This window comes from Mus caroli, unplaced genomic scaffold (genome assembly GCF_978045245.1).
Source record: "Mus caroli unplaced genomic scaffold, Mus_caroli_1 scaffold_3, whole genome shotgun sequence".
NCBI lineage: Eukaryota > Metazoa > Chordata > Mammalia > Rodentia > Muridae > Mus > Mus caroli.
The window spans coordinates 63381852-63402494 of record NW_028227258.1 but is presented as its reverse complement, the minus strand read 5'-3'; the positions used below and the strand labels follow the sequence as shown (position 1 = coordinate 63402494).

The 20643-nt window shown below is 48.0% G+C and overlaps 1 protein-coding gene across 12 annotated transcripts in view; it reads right to left on the bottom strand.

Moving 5' to 3' along the window:
* Positions 1-4203: 4203 nt before the first annotated feature.
* Positions 4204-20643, bottom strand: part of Pde4dip (phosphodiesterase 4D interacting protein) — a 201453-nt gene continuing 185013 nt past the window's right edge. For 5 of the 12 annotated variants that reach the window (XM_029475071.2, XM_029475072.2, XM_029475075.2 and 2 more), the window contains 12 exons: positions 18109-18360; positions 17178-17309; positions 16510-16629; positions 14748-14937; positions 14074-14198; positions 11395-11619; positions 10311-10430; positions 9333-9559; positions 8374-8517; positions 7035-7173; positions 6727-6773; positions 4204-5241 (listed from right to left, as the gene is read on the bottom strand). In XM_029475071.2, coding sequence (XP_029330931.2) covers positions 5200-5241; positions 6727-6773; positions 7035-7173; positions 8374-8517; positions 9333-9559; positions 10311-10430; positions 11395-11619; positions 14074-14198; positions 14748-14937; positions 16510-16629; positions 17178-17309; positions 18109-18360 — 1763 coding nt within the window. In that variant the 3' untranslated portion in view covers positions 4204-5199. Of the gene's footprint in view, positions 5242-5885; positions 5947-6726; positions 6774-7034; positions 7174-8373; positions 8518-9332; positions 9560-10310; positions 10431-11394; positions 11620-14073; positions 14199-14747; positions 14938-16509; positions 16630-17177; positions 17310-18108; positions 18361-20643 lie in introns of all 12 variants that reach the window. The other 7 variants (XM_085835632.1, XM_029475076.2, XM_029475077.2 and 4 more) reach the window with 3 other exon arrangements.

Here is a 20643-nt window from a genome sequence, read left to right as displayed (position 1 = left end):
GGTGGCACATGCCTTTAATCCCAGCTCTTGGGAGGCAGAGGCAGGTGGATTTCTGAGTTTGAGGCCAGCCTGGTCTACAAAGTGAGTTCCAGAACAGCCAGGGCGACACAGAGAAATCCTGTCTCGAAAAGAAAAGAAAAAGAAAATGAAAAAAAGAAAAAAGCAAAGCAAAGCCGTGGTCGCCCTTGTTAGAGATGAAGGTGAAAGGAAGTGTACTCAGCTATGTTCTCTTTTCCCACCTCCTGGTGCCAGCAGCCTCCATGCTGCTGACCCGCAGGGTGCGACACTGTGTGTGTGTGTGTGTGTGTGTGTGTGTGTGTGTAGCTTCTGCATGCTGAAACTCCATGAGGGGGTAAATCGAGCTACTCACAGAGAATGAGAGTTGTCAACACTCGACCCCCCAAAAAACAAAAAAATTAGGCCACAGCTCCTATACATCACACTGTGTCCTTGGCATGCCATCTTCAGAGTGGTGGTAGGGAGCAGGTCATTGGACCTAACGAGAAAATAGTGTTCTCCACACACTCGCTGCTGTTCCTGTCACACCCACCCCACCCCATCCACTTGTCCTCCTATTTTCCTTTAGCACTCGTCTCCCTCCCAAACCACTCTTCCTTCCACCTGCTGTCTAATTGAGTGGCAGAAAAAGTGACAAATCAGAGAAAGATATTGACAAAACAGGATATGCCCAACTCTCACAAGAAGAGAGGAAAGGGAAGCTACTTAAAGGGGAGACAGCACAGGAGGAAGAGAGTGCGGTGCAGGAGTACAGTAGAGTCCTTGGAAAGCAGTGCAGTACAGTTGAGAGGGAGAGTAGGGCAGAGAGAGGGGGAGGTAGTTTTACCAGGAGACATGGTACTCCACCAGGAAAGGGACCTTTGTCCTGGTCTCCTGCTGTCCACTGCATCTGGAGCCTTCAAGGACCAGTCCTGACTGAGTAGGAGGAGAGGAGAAATACCCTGGGAGGAGGTTAGGGTGTTCCTACTCTTGCCTTCCTACCTGATGTGACTTAGCATCTGGGCAGCAGGCAGTGGCCTCCCAGGAAGGAGAGCGTCATATGGGATGCTTATTAGAATGAATAAAGTCTGGGCTAAGAATAGCAGTTTTCCAGATTTCCACACGCTGACCTTGCCGTGGGCAAGGAACCGAATCATCTCTTCTTTTTTGGCATCTCTAAAATGGTTAATGCATGTATTGCATAGAAGCTGTAGCATTCTGACAGAGTCTGTTCATGAGTGCACTGTAAGAGAGTAAAGGCTCACTCACAGCGGTTGGCTTAGATGATGATGGGTTCTAGGTAACTCTAAGTGACCAGGGACCAGTGAGCCCAAGTGAAAGACTGGGGAAGGGTTTACACAAGTGTGGACCATGAGGTCAGAGCAGCTAAGGTTTCAGAATCAAGGGTCAAGGCAGACAGCTGACTGCAGGGCTCCAACCGTGCAAGCACAGGTGGTGTGGCCTTTCCATGCTGGGGACCTATAGGAGTCAAAGGTTGACAAAGCAGTAAGCTAAAATCGAGAGGGATGGCATTTCTTCTTCCTCTTCTTCTCCTTCTCTTTCTCCTTCTCCTCCTCCTCCTTCCTTCTTTTTCCTCCTCCTCTTTTTCCTCCTCCTCTTCCTCTTCCTATCTTTGGCCCGAGGCCATGGATATTTTTAAAAAGCACACTAAAACTTCCCAAATGCCACACTCAGTATCTTGGCTATATACTTCATATGATGATGCTATTGTCAATATTTACCAATCCTGGAAAGGTTTATATTGAAATTGTATATATTGGCAGTATACCTATTCTGACATGCATATACACAATGAACTATTGCTACCGTGAGCTATTAGTATGTCTGACATTTTATTCCCTTTATTTACTTATTTATTTATGTATACATATGGTCACATTTGTGGAGGTCAAAGATAACTTGAAGTACTCAGTTCTCTTCTTCCACCATGTGGGTCCTAGAGATGGAACCCAGGTTATCATGGCTTGTTGGCAAGCACTTCTACCCACTGAGCCATCTTCCAGCCCAGTAGGTCTATCCTTTCAGTTGCATCGTGTATATTTGTTGAGAACACTTTGACCTAACGTCTGCATATTTTGAGTGGAAAACATTAGCTGTAGCCCCAGTGCTGTCCACTGGGTCTCTAGAACTTTCAATTCTGTGAAACTGAAGCTTTGCATCCTCTGATGAAAACCACCCCATCTCTTCCAATGCCTCGCTCAGCTCCCCTTCCAAGTCCTTGGATTGAGAGTACTGAGGTCAGTGAAGCGCTGGATGCAGCAGCAGTTACAGAGACAATTAGGTCAGGGGGCTCTGACATCATGAGTGGACTGGCTCCTCAATGGATTCATAATTTCATGGCTTCTGGGGGGAGGCAGCAAAGGGTTGGAGGTAGAGCCTAGTTGGAGAGAGTGGGTCACCCTTGTGAGCACTAAATCCCTTGCACTTGCACTGTGAGTGGTTGTGAGCCATCATGTGGATTCTGGACACTGAACCCAGGTCCTCTGCAAGAAAAGCAATTGTTCTTAATGCCGAGCTCTGAGCCATCTCTCCAGCCCCTGATGTTTGTTCGGTTGGCTTTTTTGTTTGTTTGGTTGGTTGGTTGGTTGCTTGGATTTTTCCAGACAGGGTTTCTCTATGTAGCCCTGGCTGTCCTGGAACTCACTCTTGTAGACCAAGCTGGCCTTGAACTCAGAAATCCGCCTCCCAAGTGTTGGGATTAAAGGTGTGTGCCACCACTGCATTCGGTTGGGTTTTTAAATTTATTTTTATGATTTTAAATTATGTGGAGTGGGGGTGGCATGTGCACATGAGCCTGCAGGGATCAGCGTCATTGGGTCTCCCTGGAGCTGGAGTTATAGGCAGTTGTGGGCCACCTGACTTGGATGTTGGGAACCAAACATGTTCTCAAGAGCAGTATGTGCTCTTAACCACTGAGCATCTCTCCAGCTCTGCCTCTGGGTTTCTTAATGATTGCTCTTCTCCTCCCCATCCTGCAGCCGCTCCCCCTCCTCCACTTACTCCTCCTCCTCTCCCTCCTTCACCTTCTCCTTCTTTTTTTAGGCAAAGACTTTTATTAATTCTTTTCCAAACTTCATTCCCAGGCTTCTTCAGCTTAATTTGCCCCACAGAATAAATTGTGTATACACAAAAACTGAAAAGAGTAGACATGTCCAAGGGGTTTGGGCTTAGAATATTAAAGATCTAGATCTTATCAGATCTATAAAAGAATTTTAAAAGTAGTCATGATTTAAAATAGTATCTCCTATAGCTTTTGAAAGTGAATCCTTCAGAAGTTGCCTCAGTTCAGTTTGTCTCGTTCTTAGAAGTGTCATCAAAATTCTCCACAAGATCTGGAACAGCAACAACTACTACGACTACTACAACTTCAACTACTTCTTCTTTCTTCTTCTTCTTTCTTCTTCTTCTTTCTTCTTCTTCTTCTTCTTCTTCTTCTTCTTCTTCTTCTTCTTCTTCTTCTTCCTCCTCCTCTTCCTCCTCTTCCTCCTCCTCCTCCTCCTTCTCTTCTTCTTCTTCTTCTTCTTCTTCTTCTTCTTCTTCTTCTTCTTCTTCGTCGTCGTCGTCGTCGTCGTCGTCGTCTTCTTCTTCTTCTTCTTCTTCTTCTTCTTCTTCTTCTTCTTCTTCTTCTTCTTCTTCTTCTTCTTCTTTCAATCAGCAGATTGTTTGGCCAACTTCAGCCAGTCTCCTTAAACTAGTCACACTGTCTGCACCAAGCTGGTTTAGGATGCAGAGAAGCATTTCTGTCAGCTGCTCTGTCTCAGTGGAGCCTGTAATTGTGAAGACTGAACTTCAGGGTTGTTGAAATGGACTGCTGTTTCTTGGTTTGTAAACACGTTCCCCTCCTCACTATCAGAGATGTGTTCACACCTAACTTCCTTAAGAAGAACTGCAGTTTTTATCTCCTACTGTGGCTGTTCTATGGCCTACCTTCTTTCTGTGGGTGGTGCCTTTCCCACCAACACACACTTGTGCCTACAGTTTGGTGAGTTTTTCCTGGATCATGACTGTTTATTTCATCTTGTTGAAGTGGAATTCATGGGGGGATTAGGATTCACACTCAGGGTCTCTGGTACACCCTCTGAGATACAGTGCACACTGCGGGGGACACAAGGTGGCAGCATGTCTTTCATATTCCATATCCTTTTTCTGGGAACTGGTACAGAAATGAGAAGCAAAGGAAAATAATTTCTTTATACACAGTTTGCTTTAATAGCCATCAGAAAGATTGCTTAGCATCTTCTCACCCATCGGTCTGCACATCATGTTGGCCTTCAACACATAGCCATAACAACATATATAAATCTATATTATACATTTATACACACACCCACATCTGATGAGCACTGTGGAGGCACGGAGTCTTCAGTACAGAACATGCCTTGCCCATGCTATTAAAAGAGGCACTGCTGTGCTGTACGCTAGACATTCAATAGGCATGATGTGGCCACCAGTAGCCCCCAATTCCCCTAAGGGAAGTTAGGATTACAGGGGACAGCAGAGTTAAGGAAGTCGGTTCAACTTGAGATCACGTAAGAAACAGAAGGTGCTAGGCTAAGCGCAGGGCACCTAGAAGTTACCATGTTCCATTCACTGTGTAGACTCAAAGACCTCTGGTGTGGTGGTAGAGACCAATATACTACCGGGCTTGGCCCATAGGGCTGGCCTGGCTTAAGAGTGGGTCTGTGAGGGGAGTTTGGTGGGCGCCAACAATGTCCGGCAAGGCAGTGCCACTCAATGGTGTGTGCTTTTACAACTGTCTGAGGAGCGTTGGCATTGGGACCACACATCCTGTTTGTGGGCGGTGAGGTCCTAGTTCCCCTGAGTTGGCTATCTTGAGGACAGATGGTGAGGTGAGAACTGTAATAAGGTGGGCACCGTGCCTCGGAGGCTGTCTAGAAGCAGTGCCACGAGGGCTTCTACACAGTCTATGTGAGTTTTGCTTAGTGTTGGGCCCAGTGGGCCTTGGCTAATCATAGTCATTGCTTGCCAGGATACCACTTTCCTTCCTGCCTGTCCCATGTGGACATGTCTCGGTCCTTCTGTGGACCTCCAGCAGGAGGAGGAGTGGACCAGGTACTCCTCAGCAGATAGGCAGCTGCACAAGAGGTGGGCAGGCCCACCCTTCCTGCTCCTTTAAGGACCTCTGGCTCCGCCCTTTACGTGGCTCCTGGAAGGCAAGGGTCACAAGGCCGGAGTGCACATCAGAGCCCTGAAGGATTTCATCTGCAGACAAGAAGAAAACAAACCTGGTTAGCATGAGTGTCCAGGCCCCGCTGGAGGCTGAAGTGAGAGGCACACGTTGCTTGAAGCCAGGAGCCTGATTAGGAGGGCAAGCAAGCACAGCGAGTCGGGGTGGGAGTGCTGGCCTGGAGAAGCTCTTGAAGCCCAGATTAGATGGAAGCCTTTCCCACTCCTGGACTCTTGCGGCTTATACCTCTGTACACTGAGTGGCCAGACCCTGCCCAGCTCCCTGCAGGAGCCAGTTCATGTTCCAAACCAAGTAGTCCGAAGTAAATAAGCAAACAGACACCAAGAGGGTCTTTTATATCTCCCAAGAAAGAAGTGCTGAGCAAGAGAGGAGCCCATGCAGGAGGAGAGACCCTCAACAGGCAGTCCTCCTGGTAAGTGCATGTCCTAGTTATCTGAGAAGGGGTGGAGCCAGCAGGGCCCCGAAGGTGAGAAGGTGAGCTGAGCTGAGATCTACCATGACAGACTTGGACAGCAGAATCACAGAGATGAAGGGGCCAGCCAAAGCCACACAGGCAGTTAGTGACAGGCCCAGTGCTGAGAGCCTTCCCAGGGGCCTAAGGAAACAGAGAGGAAAGTGTCCGCAGGCTGGACCAGTGTCACAAAGACTGCTGGGTTACCTTTGCTGGGACAGGAATATGGCTGCACAGAGGCAATCTCGTAAGTGCTGTGCTACAGAGGCTCGGGAAAGAAAGGAGTTGTCAGAGAATGAAGGGAAATTAGACCAAGACAAAAGAGTGTACTGCATCACAGCCCAGCCCCCTTTCCTTTCTGCATGGGCCTTAGCACTGTGGCAGATGCAGCAGATGCGATTAGGAAGTGCCTGAGGAGAGGCTCAGCTGCGCTGGCAGCAGCAAGTCTATCCTCAGAGGATAGTTTCTGATTCTTAAGCCACATCATCTGCACCAAGTCTTTTCCCACACTGTTGCCAGGGGAAGAGGCCAGCCACACTTAGCATTTGTGATAGAGAACCAGCCAGAGATTGGCCATCTTCCCCCTCAAGAGGCAGTGTTCATTTTCAGGTTTCCTTCTGCATCAGTGAGCCAAGATAAGGATCGTTCGGATCCTTACAGACAAGGATGCTTCCCACCTCACAGTGCAGCGGGGGCAGTCTATAAGGCTCTACTCTGCCTTCTTGTCTATGGAGCCCCTGAGGAAATGTGAGTGCACAATAGGTCTCACAGGCAGACCCCAAATGCCTCTGCCCTCCAGAGGAGGCAACTGCACTCCATTTCCTGGCCTACCCATCCCACATAAAGGACAGAAAACAAGAGAGAAAGGGAGAGAGGACACAAGATGAGGGCAAGCAGAAAGGGCAGGGGAGGGAGGTGGGGCTTGCTGAGGGACTACACCCTACACTGGACCAGAAACCTCTTAGAATGTCAGCTAGCCAGGGGCATCACAGACAGGATGAGAGTGGTGGGCAGGCTCTGTGGCTCAGAGCTACAGTGTTGTCCTTACCTCTAAATTAGTCCGTGCTTTCTTCAAGACATCATGGGTCCTAGTCACTGGAAACATAAAACAGCCCCTCAGATGTGCAAATTACCAGCTGAGCCTGGCTTGCTGGGCACATGCACTCCCTAAAGCATGGTCTCAGCTACTGGGTGTGGCCTGTTGCTAGCTACTCCCCCTCTATCCCCACCCTTACTTCTCAGTCCCTCCAGTCCCTCTGGTCACTGTTCATCTGCTGCAAGACTGAGTGTCAGGAAGAGCCCCCCACCCCCACCCCCACCCCCACCCCCGGCTACGTGTCCTCCAGGGACACCTACGATGGCTCACGATGAATTGTTCCATGCTCTTCTTCCTCTGGTTGGCCCTCTTCAGACGTGCAGCAGTGTTCTGAAGGATCTGTTCCTGTTGGGATACTTGGGCTCGCAGGTCCAAGAGTTCTTTCTCCATCAGTTGTCCCTGAAGAAGAGAGACAGATTCAGACAACAGTCACCAGGCTGAACACACCCTGGACTTGGCAGCAAAGTGCTGCCATCTTCCCAACCTTTAGTATTGAATTCCTGTCATTAAAACTCCCCTAGTAGGCTGGAGAGGTGGCTCAGGGGGTCAAGAACACTGACTGCTCTTCCAGAGGTCCTGAGTTCAATTCCCAGCAACCACATGGTGGCTCACAACCATCTGTAATAGGATCCCTGTTCTGGTGCGTCTGAAGACAGTGACAATGTCCTCATATAAATAAAATAAAGAAATCTTTAAAAAAAACCAACCAACCAAACAAACTCCCCTAATGCCAGCAGGAGACAGCTGAGGACCAGGTCACCAGACAGAAATGGGGAGGGAAGCTAAAGCCTGCTGGGGAGAACCTTGTTCTAGGCCAACACCAAATCTCAACCGCAAGCCAGAGCTCTGTTTAGTCTGGTAGAAAATCCTCAATTCCTTGTCATGAGTGACTTAGGAGTTCAGGGATGTTATATCTGAAGAGGTGGGACTGGCCTGAGAACAGTGGGAGTCTGCAAATATCTGCCACCATGGAGATGTGAAAGCACCTTGGATTAGCACAGCTGGGTCCATAAAGACATCAGTAACAGTCATCTGCAGCTGGAGTCTAGGACAGATCTTGAAATACCTCTGTCCACCAATCTGCCGGCCATAGCCCACCTGAGAGACAAGCAGACCCCAGGAGGTGGCTGGCTTTCCCAGGCCTGACCCAGAGACACAAACTAAAGATTGTTGAGATCCCATAGCATGGCTGAAAGAGGCCATTTGCTCATGATGGTGTTCATTCTATTGCCTTCGGTCAGTGCACCTTAGGGATGAAGTGTGCCAAATGGCTAACAGGGTCTCTTGACCAGCTCAGCCAAACTTCAGGGTACAAGACCTGGCAATGTCTGGATGTCCAGGCTGACTGTCTGCCTCCCATACTCTTTCCTTCTCTCTGATGTCTCATCAAGTGTTGGAGGGTGGGAAATGAACGTGTTAGAGCTGCAGTGACTGAGCCACGGTGGCTCTGAGACTCAGGATGCTCCATAAAGATTCTGCCCATCCCTCCTTGCCATATAACCCCGGACCATCAGGAAAACCCAAGGAGTCAGAAGCAGGGTAGGGCCATACTGGCATAGAAAAGTCGGTTTTTAACCAGCCAAACACACAGCCTCTTACCTCTTTGCCTACCAGTACAGGACCATGAGCGTTTGGCAAGGCTGCTCTCCAGAACATGTTGAGGAGGGATGCTGACTCTTCTAGGGTGTGGTTCAGAGCCTTGGCACTGCTCCGAAGCTCATGGGCACTTATGTTACCTGGTGCCTGGGGAAAGAAGACAGGGAGTCGTGAATATCATTGGAACTGGGACATCTTGTTGCTCCAAGCATGGGGCTCAAGTTTCCTTGCATCACCAAGCACAGGAGATAGGCCTGCTGGAAACCCTGGCTTTCCCTTACAGTTCTGGAACAGCTGGTCCCTTTGTCTAGAGTCTTCCCCCAGGATGCCCTACAAGCTTTCAAAACTCATCCCTGTGTTACATCCTCTAAGAAATTGTACCTTCCATGTCTGTAATGCAACCACAGAGGACAGACTGCTCCTCACACTGTGTTTATGGTACCTTATTGTGCATATCAACAGGGAACTCTATCTTGTTCTTTAGTAGTGGGTCCTTGTAGATGAGGCTATTCTTTGCAAGCACCCATGAGTGTCCAGCTTCTCAAACAACTTCTTCATTGGTGCCTACTCCCTCTCAACTACTAAGCTCCCTGGAGAGTTTTGATGGCTGCCTCCCCTCCTCTGCTCAGTCTGAACAGGGAAACCTGGGTTATCAGGTTTGCTCCCTTCCACATATGCAAGTTCATATGGATACCTGTCCGCATGATTGACTTTAATCTACCTAGCTAGGGCTGTATGCCAGCATCCTTATCATCAAGTTCAGGGTTTTCTGAAGTTCTTGGTCAAAATATCAAGTCAGTCTGTTCTGTAGCAGAGTGAAAACAGGAGACAGAGAAGGGCCTGGGTGGGATAAACATGAGCCACTTCTGGGCTGCTGGGAGATGGGAAGCCTAGAAGTAAGGACTTCGCAAAGAAGGTGCAGCCAGAGTACGAGAGTAACTAAGAGGTTCAGGTGTAATTACCTCTGTGCCCTGAGCTTCTCGCCCAGGGATGCTGCGTGCTGACCTCATGAGAGACAGTATCTTTTGGACCAGCAGCTTGCCTTCCCCAATCTGCTGTTGTAGAGCATCGTAGTCGTCAACATGGCCGATGACGTGTCTCCCGTGTTTATTGGCAAATGGGCCATCAGTAGCATCGACCTCCAGCTTGGGAGGGTTCTTCATTGCTGCAGAATCATCTGAACTTAGCTCTGACAAAGAAGCAAAAGTAGGATCCATTGTTACATATGATAACGACCTCAGTTCCAACTCCAAGGGGATAATGAAAGAGGCAAGGAGCAAGTCAGCCTTCAAAACTATAGGATGGCAGAGTCCACAGAGCATTCCGTGTTCTGTATAATCATTCTTATATCACTTTGATAGACACATCTTTACTGGGTTGTGGTAGTGTCACCAGACAGAGTTTCATTTTGATGGCATTAACTTATGTGGGAAGACACATCTTAACTGTGGCCAGGACTGTTCTCTAGACAGGCTATCCTGAGCCTGACAGAGTTGGGCAGGGGCTCTAAGCACTAGCATACACGCGTTCCTGGCTCTCTGATTCTGATGTCAGATGCTATGGGAGAAGGTCCCTTAAGCTCCTGTGACTCACTTGCTCTGGTGGAGTCTAACCTGCAGCGGTGAGCCAGAAGCAACCTTTCTCACCTGCTTTGCTTTCTCAGGAAACTTGGTCACAGCAAAAAGAAAAGATATTGTGACATCTCTCAACAGTCAGGGTAAATACTATTAATGCGTAAGTTTCTAGGTAAAGAATGATGAACACAGGAGCCATGCTCAAGGGCAGGGCGATGACAGAGCAACCAAGGCAGAGGACTGTGCATAGCACGAGACTGAGAAAGATCTCTAGGCACAGGTGCGGCAGGTTCAGAGAGCCAACTGAAGGTTGTTTGCGTCAATAATTTCCCATCATCACCTGAGTCCTTTCATTGCTGTATTTACCATTGTTTGTCCTGGTGACAATGGCAGGGTCTGAGCCAGGAGCGGAGCAAGAAGAGTTGGGGAGGACCATGGCTGGGGAATTCAAGCCAACGTCCCGCACTGGAGGGGAGGCAGCAGAGCCTAAGGAATGAAACAGCCACTGTGTCAGGTCTGCCAGAACGCTGCACACTGAGCCACACAGCCCATGCCTAGCCTAAGATCAACCTTGGAACCAGCACTCATAGGCCACAGCACAGGGAGGCAGCAGGACACCTAGTGTGCGCTCTTCTGTTGATGTGAATGTTTCATGAGAATGTCATTTCTAGTTGAAAAAATCAGTAGGATATCATGACTGGAAGTGAAATGCAAATGTGCACAGATGTACATAATATAGATGTTAACATGTTAACAAAGGGCCGGGAGAAAGGCTCAGTAGAATACTTGACACGGCACTGAGAAAACAAATAGTTTACCGTGGAATGAATGGGTTCGCAAAGGGTGCAGTTCAGCAGTTTGGCCATCACCCTGGATGTTAGTAACTACAGCAAAGCTCAGGCACCTGGTCCTGATCCTGATTCTTAGACCCAGTGACCCTTGCTTGCCTACTAACTGTCTTGGGATTCAATTTTCTCATGAGAAATACAGAAGAGGGGAAAGTGCTCTATTTCAAAAAATTTGTATATACGAGGAAACTGGTAAATTCCAAAGCACTACATAAATACGAAGAATCAATCCTTATTGTTTCAAGCCTTTGACAATTATTTTATTTAATACTATAGAAAACCATACGGGCTATATTTTTTATAAGCCCCATTTTCAAGTGGAGTAAACTAAGAGTAAGACACTTGAGCATTTAAAACAAAGTAAGCTTCAGATGTAATTACCTCTGTGCCCTGAGCTTCAAGTCCAGGGATGCTGCATGTTGGCTTGTAAGAAACAAACTCAGAATGTGGAGACAGGCCTGATCTTAACTGCCAGGCTGTCACTCGGGAGGCCTCAGAACATCCCCAGATTCTGTCTGACCCTCACTGATGGGTTCAGCAAGACTGTCCCATCCCACAGACATCCCAGAGCAGAGGGCTCTGGCTCCCCTCTTCTTCCCTACCTTGGTGCAGGTTTGCTGGCTCTGCCTTGTCTGGGAAGCTCTGGCCAACAGCGATGGGGCTGAGACTGGCTTTGCCAGCACCATGATCCATCTGCTGTTCCAGCTGCAGCCGAAGACGGTTGTTCACTTGAATGCTCTGCTCCAACTGTTCTCTCAGAGCTCGAATCTCTGCCACCAGGCAGCTTAACTCACCCGGGACTTGGTGACAGGAATCTAGGCTGAAATCTGAAAGTAGAAGGGAGGGAACCTAATGGCACCAGTGTGCATTTCCCTGTAATAGTCAGATATTGCTCTGTGACATTCCTTTCTGCCAAGGGTCCCACTGGAGTCTCAGGGGCTTGACCACACATCTGTGGGATACAACCTTCTCATTCAGCCCTGGGAGCACAGCAAGGGTGCATATAACTAGCCTGGGATTTCTCTGAGGGTCAGATTAGTCATGCGTGCCCATGAGGCGTTTGGACTGGCAAGTGAGAATACACCTACTGCGTCATCTCCCTGTTAAACCTTGTACTGCAGGCTAGAAAGCAGGTCAGCACTGAACTAAAAAGGAGTGAAGGTTGAGGGAGGACAACTGACGGATTCCATATGCAGGGAGGATAATCCCAACACATGGGGCTTCTGGGAACAAAACACGGGAAGTCAGTCAGGTCTTAGACCTGGGCTCAAAATTCCTAAGTGAAGTTTCAATTTCTCTTCACCACTTACCACATGCATTTGACACAGAAGGATAAAAAGAGCTAATCAACAGTGGAACTGAGAGCCACTTATATTTTGAAGGGCAGAATTAGTTCTGGATTTTACCAAGACTTTATCTACACTTCCAACTACCTGCATGGCGCAGCTGCCCTCAGCCCTTAGCCCAACACATAATTATTTCTGTCACCGGCTACGTGGACAGTCTAAGCAGACAGAGACTGACCTCCCACCTCTTCAGGAATGCTTTGTCATCAAATGAGTACAGGAAAAGCCTGCATCTTAGCTACCTTGCTGGATTTTGGAATTCAAATGAAGAATTAGTGGTAATTGGTTTGAAATGAACTCAGGAAGGCCCATGCACTAACAGAACACAGCATGAAAAGGTACACAAGCCCAGTGTGTGTGTGTGTGTGTGTGTGTGTGTGTGTGTGAGTGTGTGTGTGTATGTGTGTGTGAGTGTGTGTGTGTGTGTGTGAGTGTGTGTGAGTGTGTGTGTGTGTGTGAGTGTGTGTGTGTATGTGTGTGTGTGTGTGAGTGTGTGTGTGTGAGTGTGTGTGTGTGTGTGTGGTGCAGGGGAAGGGTGGTCATGAAGAAGCAGCTTCATGGATGAAGGTTCTAGTGTGTTTTCTCTTCCTCTCATTCCAAGTTCTCACTAACTTTTGACTGTTTTTTGAAAAAAAATTTCCAGCATTCATTGCCCTTATCTTCCAGTTGTACCATATCTCTTATCACAATTTTAAATTTTTTGAGATTATAATTATATCATTTCTCCCCTTCCCTTTCAACCATATAACCATCCCCTTCCAGCTCATGGCCTAATTGTTTGACACACACAAACACATGCACACACACACACCTGTTCAGTCCCTATAATGTCACTCCTGTGTTTTCTGGGCTGACCATTTGATGTTGGATAACCAGGTGATGCGCTCTTCCCTAGGGAAGACTATACCTTTGGTGCCTGTGGTCCTCTGCCCAGGGCTGGGGCCTTATTTGCTATCCCTCTTCTGAATTAGCATGGCTATTTCTGCCCTTTATCTCCCCAGTAGTACCTTGTCTCTTTTTCTAAAAACATCTCTACATTTATCCAACATTCTTTCTAGTCTGGAGGTCTCCTAAGTCCTGACTCTAGTATGTTCCACAGACTCAGCATCTTAAAACTCTGTTTGCCCATGGAGCCGTCTTCCTGGAAAGTAAGCTCTGGTCTTGAATTTTAGGCTTTTTATGTGGCAGCAGCCTCCCTTCCCACTGCCCTGACTTCTCACCTCTCCTTTCTTTTGGTTTTGAGTCGGATTCTCCACTTGGGGAAGGGAGGTGGGGTAGATGCTGATGGTATGGGCTGTCATGGTCTGTCCTTCAGCACATGTAAGGATCCTTTCAGATGGTGACAGCCCTTGGGTATTTCTTTATATAAACCATGCTAAAATCTTGCTCCTGATTAAGTTTTTTTTTTTTTTTTAAATTAAGTGGGTGAAATGATTCTTTCAGTCTATCCTTAAGGGCTTAAAACCAGCCTACTGGCTGGTTTTGTGCCAACTTGACACAAGCTGGAGTTATCATAGAGAAAGGAGCTTCAGTTGGGGAAGTGCCTCCATGAGATCCAGCTGTGGGGCATTTTCTCAATTAGTGATCAAGGGGGAAGGGCCCCTTGTGGGTAGGACCATCTCTGGGCTGGTAGTCTTGGGTTCTATAAGAAAGCAAGCTGAGCAAGCCAGGGGAAGCAAGCCAGTAAGTAACATCCCTCCATGGCCTCTGCATCAGCTCCTGCTTCCTGGCCTGTTTGAGTTCCAGTCCTGACTTCCTTTGGTGATGGACAGCAATGTGGACGTGTAAGAATAAATCCTTTCCTCCCCAACTTGTCTCTTGGTCATGATGTTTGTGCAGGAATAGAAACCCTGACTAAGACAGTACCTAGGCTTGATCTGCTCACGTCAGCAGCACCTCACCCTTGGGGTTTGGTGAGAATGGGGGCCCTCATACCTTTCAAGGCCTTCTTGGGATTTTCACAGAGGGACTCGTAGATCTGGAGCTCTGACTGGAGGGACAGGGAGAGCTGCTGTTTCTCTTCGCACTGTTGTTGCAGGAGGGCCAGCTTGTGCTGCAGCCTGCCAAGAAGAGGTTTACTGAGCCAAGTGGGAGAAATGAGCCGCGAGCCAACCTTTGCCTCAGTTGGCCTGGTGGGATGGCCTGGCCATCACATTCATTTAGCAGACTCTGGGGCAGGTAAAGTTAGTTAGCCTGAAGTTGGGAACACTAGCTTTGTGTGCAGGCAGCAGTGTAAGCACACTACAGGCCCCTCTCTGCCCTACAGTGCTCTCCACACTGACAGAAAGATGCAGGGCTTCCACTGGGATAACAACTTGCAGTTTATGGCAAGAGTGATGTCATGCATCTAGTGAGAAGGGTGGGACTGCTCTCCTGCCAGTCTCTGACAGATGGAAACCTCTAATAGGATTTCATCTCTCTACTTCATAGTATAAAAAAGCTATTTTTTTTTTTTTTGGCTCAAATAGAGTCTTCCTTTTGCTTCCTTTTGACCAGTGAGGCAGGAATAGTAAAGAAGGAACTGAGGTTCCCAAAGGAGGAAACTACTGATTTGTCAATATCCCTTCTGCACTGAGAAGCTGGCCAGTTCGTATCAAGGCCCCACCTACCTGGAGTTGTTTTCCTGGAGTGACAGCCTCTCCTCTCGGAACTGCACGATCTCATCCTGCTTCTCCTGCAAGTCTTCTAGGAGCTGCTGCCGCTCAGCCTTCTGCTGCTCCAGCTCCTTCTCCAGCTCCTGAAGCTGGGATCTGGAGGAGAGCAGAGCCTCCCGCAGGTGATCCATTTCCTGGGAGTGTCCTGATGAGCGGGACACAGGGGTATTTATGTCATGGCCTGAAGCCCATGAGAAAGACAAACCCAAGCACACGTGAGGCCAGGGGAAGGAAGGTCCCGTGTGGCCGAGCAGTCTGGCTTAGTGGACCCTACGTACTAGGGGTTGGGTGGCAGTGGTGGTTGTGGTATCTGACCCTCCATTTAAGAACACCTGCCCTAGCTCTTAGAGGAGACAGCGTGTTCCCGAAGCTCAGCGTTTTCTAGGTGTTTGTGGGCAGCTATTCAACTGTACTCCTCCAGTCTTATCAAAGACCAGCACTGATTTCTTGTTTGTGGTTTTTAGAACATATTCTTTTTCAATTCTTTTGAAAATATGGACAGCTGGTGTTTTCTGGCCATGTGATACCTCTCTGGTCAAAACTTCTTGAAGATGATCTGTAGGGACTCTTTATATAAGGGCAGTCCTTGGGTATAACTGTGTTCATTTGGAACTCTTACTATTTCCTATCTGTGAAGCTGTCCTCCTCTGTCCCAGCATGCACTGGTAGATTAATCTCTCTGCCTTGCCCTCATCCAGCAGTCTTAGTCATCCTCCAGCAAGGGCCCTGCCTCTCATGTCTTTCTGAACTGACTTAGTGCAAAAGTACTAAGGAGTTTCCTTAGAAATAGTTCTTCTCGTCTTTTGCCTCCACAAGGACTCTTTCATTCTGGATTTAATCCTTTGATATATCGCTCTTAAGTCTTTTAATGGCCATTAAGTAGATTTTTTGTAAATACAAATCATTTGTTACTAGTTATACATTGATTTAATCAAGTCAATTAATACTATGTAATTTGCCTCTCAGGCCACATAGGCAATAATCCCCACTTATAGATGACCATTAGGTAGGGTTGGGAAAGTTCTAGAGGACATGGAACCATAGGAGGACCGCCGGAGAGCAGCCTGAAGAGGACTGTAGGGAAAGGCAGAGGAATGGCAGAACAGGACCCAGACAGCTGCCCAGAGCTGTACTTATTCAAGGCCGTATGAGAAAATACAGACACGCATGATCTCTGGTCTTATGGTTCCAATCAGCTGTGAGCAGACAGAAGGGGATGGATTCCAAACTGACAGGACAGGCACTGTTATTGAATGTAGGCAGGCTTTCAAAAGGGATAACCTTCCTAGAGCCATTCTGTCTTAGAACCTAGGAGCCTGAGGGCGAGGGTTAGGATCTCTTATGGCAGTGGTTCTCAACCTTCATAATGCTGAAACCCTTTAATACAGTTCCTCATGCTGTGGTGACCCCCAGCTATAGAGTTATATTTGTTTTTACTTCATAACTGTAATCTTGCTTCTGTCATGAATCGTAAAACGTCTGTGTTTTCTAAAGGTCTTGGGCAACCCCTGTGAAAGGCTCACTTGACCCCCTCAAAGGGTCTTGAATCACAGGTTGAGAACCACTGCCTTGGGGAGTAGCCCTTTGAAGACAGATTAGCAATGTGAATATTGGGCTGGTAACTAAACCTTCTCTTTGCTTTTTCCAACTGGTGAGTGCCCTGGCGAGGATAGAGATAGTCCTAGGAGGACTGTAAGTCTGGGCTTACACAACCTACCTCTGGAAGCATGGCTGAGCCGTGTCTGCAGGCTTTGGTTTTCTTCCCTTAGGGCTCTGTTCTCATTGTAGAGCTGAGGCATGGACTCCAGGCCCTGACTGTAGAAGTGAGAGGTGGAACCTGTCCCGGACAACACACACGTCCCATGTCACATCCCCTCAAAGATCTGCTGTCCCAACCCAGCAGCAAGCTCCAGCCCTCAAGGCCTGGGATTAACTTGAGCACAATGGCTGGATGCTGAGGGTGTGTGTGTGTTTTCAGTCTTTGTGTGCACCCAGCACTTGTACCCATTATATCAGTGTAGGAAGGGTCTCCTAACTCGCTGGGGAGGAATAAGCAGTTGCAGATACAAAGAGTGACATCCAAATGACAACATCTTGTAGGATGGGAGAGTTAGGGACTAATGGCCTCCTGAGTGAAGTGGGTCGGGGGTAGGTCTTCATAGACCTGTCTCTACTGGTTACCAGTCACAAGGACACGGTGCATATAAACAGGTTAAGGACGAGAGGCCAGATCTTTGCCTGAGGAAAGTCAGTCTCTGAGCTCAGAGTGCACAGCAGAAATAACGGCTCCCCATACCCTCCAACCCTCGCCTGACTGTGACAATCCAGTAAAGAGTTTCGGACTGATTAGAAAAGCGTGAGGCTCTGCCTAGTGGCCTTGCCTACCGTTTTCTCGGGCAGTGGAGCTGAGCCTGTGCTGCAGCTGCTCCCGCAGCCGGTCATTGACACATATGGACTCCTCCAGGCGCTGGCGCAGGTTCCGGATCTCACCTAAATGCTCTTCCAACAGGTCAGCGCCTGCAGCCATCATCCCCGGACAGGGCAGAAGCAGGAGACACAAGGCTGGTTACTAGGGTGAGGTGAGCTCTGCCAGTGGACAACCCAGCCTGCCCCCCCCAATGTCGCCTTCCTTTTGCCCACAGTGTCCTTTCACACAGTCAATCAGCTCCACTTAGTGACACGAGAGCTTCGTGACCATAGGGTGGCCCCTTGCTAAGGAAAGCCCACGGGCCTCCATTCTCAGCAAATGGGAGCTTCAAATAACTGAGAAAATAACCGACAGATCTAACTAAGCCCAACTGCCGTCTGGAAAGGCGGATCCACCTCTCGGGTGTGGTTTTGGGGGTGAAAAGGAAGGCCTTACTGCCTTTTTTTTTTTTTTCAATTCCTTTTCCTGTTAAGCTACTCAATAGTTTTTAGCAAAATCCATTCTTTCCCACCTAGAGAAAAGACCTAAGGTAAAAACCACATGCCTTCAACCTACCAATCGTAGCTAAGGACTGATGCTCGATGCTTTCACATGTTACTTTTAGTCAGGCAGGAAGAAGGAATCCCCTGCATGGTTCTAGGACCCCGAAGGACCCAGGAGAGGCTGCACTGCTAGGTTATAAGTGGACTGGCTCACTTCCGGCTTTCTCTCAGAAATTCAGTTTCTTGCTGTTGGGACCGAGCTGCACTGTGCTTTTTGCCTTAGTTACGCCCTTCTACCTGCTGTGACTGGATTTTGTGCATAGAGCATGTATGAGGGGTAGAGACTGTTGTATCCTTTCTATGTATTTCCTGACCGAGGAGAGAAGGTCCCAGCTCTGTACCTTACCTGTGGGTTTGGAGTTAAGCTGGTACATCGAGGAGCCTGAGGACAGCTCCCCAGAGATGCTCCCTTTCTGGGGTCTCATCATGTCCCACTGGCCGCTGCTTCCCAGGTATCCAGGCTCTAGGATTCGTCCCAGCTCTATGGTGCCCCTTGTTGGAGAGTGAGGCTGAGCAGGGTTGATGTAGTGAGGAGAGCTAGCTTCAGTGTGGTTGCTGAGCAGCGTGGATGTAGAGGCGGGAGGGGCAATGCTAACACCTAGGCAGATAGAAACACCATGAGAGAGGGTATCAGCAGCCAAGAGCGGTAAGGGAATCAAGATGGCTGAGAATGGAGAGTAGCAATGGACACGGGGTCAGGGAGAGGACAGGAGGAAGTTAGTACCCCAGTTCATCACAGAATATCAGTTAGATATTAGATAGTAAGACTCAAAGCCTCAAGCCTGACTTTCACCCTCTGCATTTTTGAGCAGGAGACACCCAGAGGAGAGTCTGAAAAGCCCAGGGGTCCACTCCTCATTCCTCCTGTTATTCTTCACGATCAGATACAGGAAGTAGGAGACATCCTATAGTTAGGGATAAAGAATGTGATGGGCTATCTGACTGGGCACACCCACAAGTGGTAGCATCTGTTTGCCTGTGCTTGCCTTTGCCCAACGCTAACCAGTTGGTTTTTCTGTGCCTCCTTCAGGGAGACAGGGGATATGACTTTTCCAGATTGAAGAACTCTTTGTTCACGTTGGAAAACCTCCTGTATAAGAAAAGTTGTGATCTGGGTCCCCTCCACCACCATCAAACCTTAAAGCAATGGTTTTCAACCTGTGGACTGCAACCCGTTTGGGGATAAATGACCCTTTCACAGAGGTTGCACATCAGATATTTACATTACGATTCATAACAGTAGCAAAATTACAGTTATGGAGTAGCAAGGAAATAATTTTATGGTTGGGGGTCACCACATGTATTAGAGAGGATAAAGACCATTGACTTAACGAACCACCAAGCACATCCTAAGGAGGGCAGCGGGACATCCTCTTCCCTAGGATGATGCTTTCAAAGACCCTACGAGGCCTCTCATTGAGCACTGTAAGCAGAGGCAGGAGTTCAGGTGATATCCTTTATAGCCTGTTTCTGATCTATCTAGGAATGTCTAAAAGGAGGGTCCCTATGCAGGGTTTAGATTACTACTTCTGTTTTTTAAAGCCAAGAACAGGGAAGGAGTGTTGGGGGTGGGTGTGTGTGTGTGTGTGTGCGCACAAAGGGATGCACAAGGCCATAGTTCAGTGTGGAAGGCTGATTTCTTCCAATGATTATCAACACAGGCAAAGTAGACAGGCGGCTCCCTCTAAGCAAACAGGATTGAGGCCATTCATCATTTCCTCCAAGCATATTAGACTCTGGGCAAAGATTGGTACAACTACAACTGCTACTGACAGATTTTCATCCTTAATTAGAATTAGTTCTCACATCTGCTAGAATCGCCTAAGGTAATCACACACACACACACACACACACACACACACACACATCTGGGCTACCACAGATGCATATTGAGCACTGGACATTTAGGAAAGTCATCTCAGGAGACTTTAACAAGCTGTAACTTTGAGAAGTATTGTGGTTTTTTCTTTTTCTTCCATTATTATAGTCACTCATTAGGCTTAAAGCAGAGGAGACTAAGGATTTCAGCATTTATACTTTTCAGTGGGGACTTAACAAAAATAAGATTTCCTATTCCTTTCATACCTGATGCTACCGTAGCCCTAAACAAGGCAAGGACCAAGAGAGGCTTTAAGTCCATTGGTACCAATGATTGGTATCTTTGTGATCCAGTTTCCTCCAGTTACACATACAGAGCATGCAAAGATAACATGTCAGGAGCTCTTAGCCCCCCACGCACCTGGGAAGCTTCCATGTGCCAGTGTCTACATGGAAAAGTGATTCACAATAGACAGTGAGTACTGGGTGATGGTCCCTCAGAGAGAACCATGCCTACAGATGGGAAAAGGAAGGGCTACAGTATTCTTTAGAAAGGCTGGGCTCATCTGAACCAACATCAAGGGCCTGAGACTGTAACTCCAACCCACGATGCACGGGGTTTTCCTTCCATTTTTTCCTTTCCACAAAGATCTGTTGACAGTCATAAAAAGGTACAGAAAAGGGGGATGGAGAGAAGGAAATAGAAGCCAAAAAATGTTTATGCCATCTCAACACAAGATTTGTTGGTGCCAGAATTGGCTAACAGAACAGACTTAGGTCGTCATAAGTCCTAGACAATCAGCTGGTCTCTAAAGAGAAAGAGAACTCAGCTCTAAAGAATAGCCAGAGTGTTTCCACTGGGCTCTGCCCATAGCCTAAGCATCGGGGCATCTAAACTATCCTAGTGCAAAGGTATGGGGGAAATCACACAGCAGATGCAGAAGACAGGCTCCAAAGCCATCTCTCATCTCTCCCACTAGGCCATTACCTTGAGTCTTTGCTGCCTGCTCTAACTCCATGCACTGCACGGGACTCTTGGGAGGCTCAGGCAAGACTATAGTAG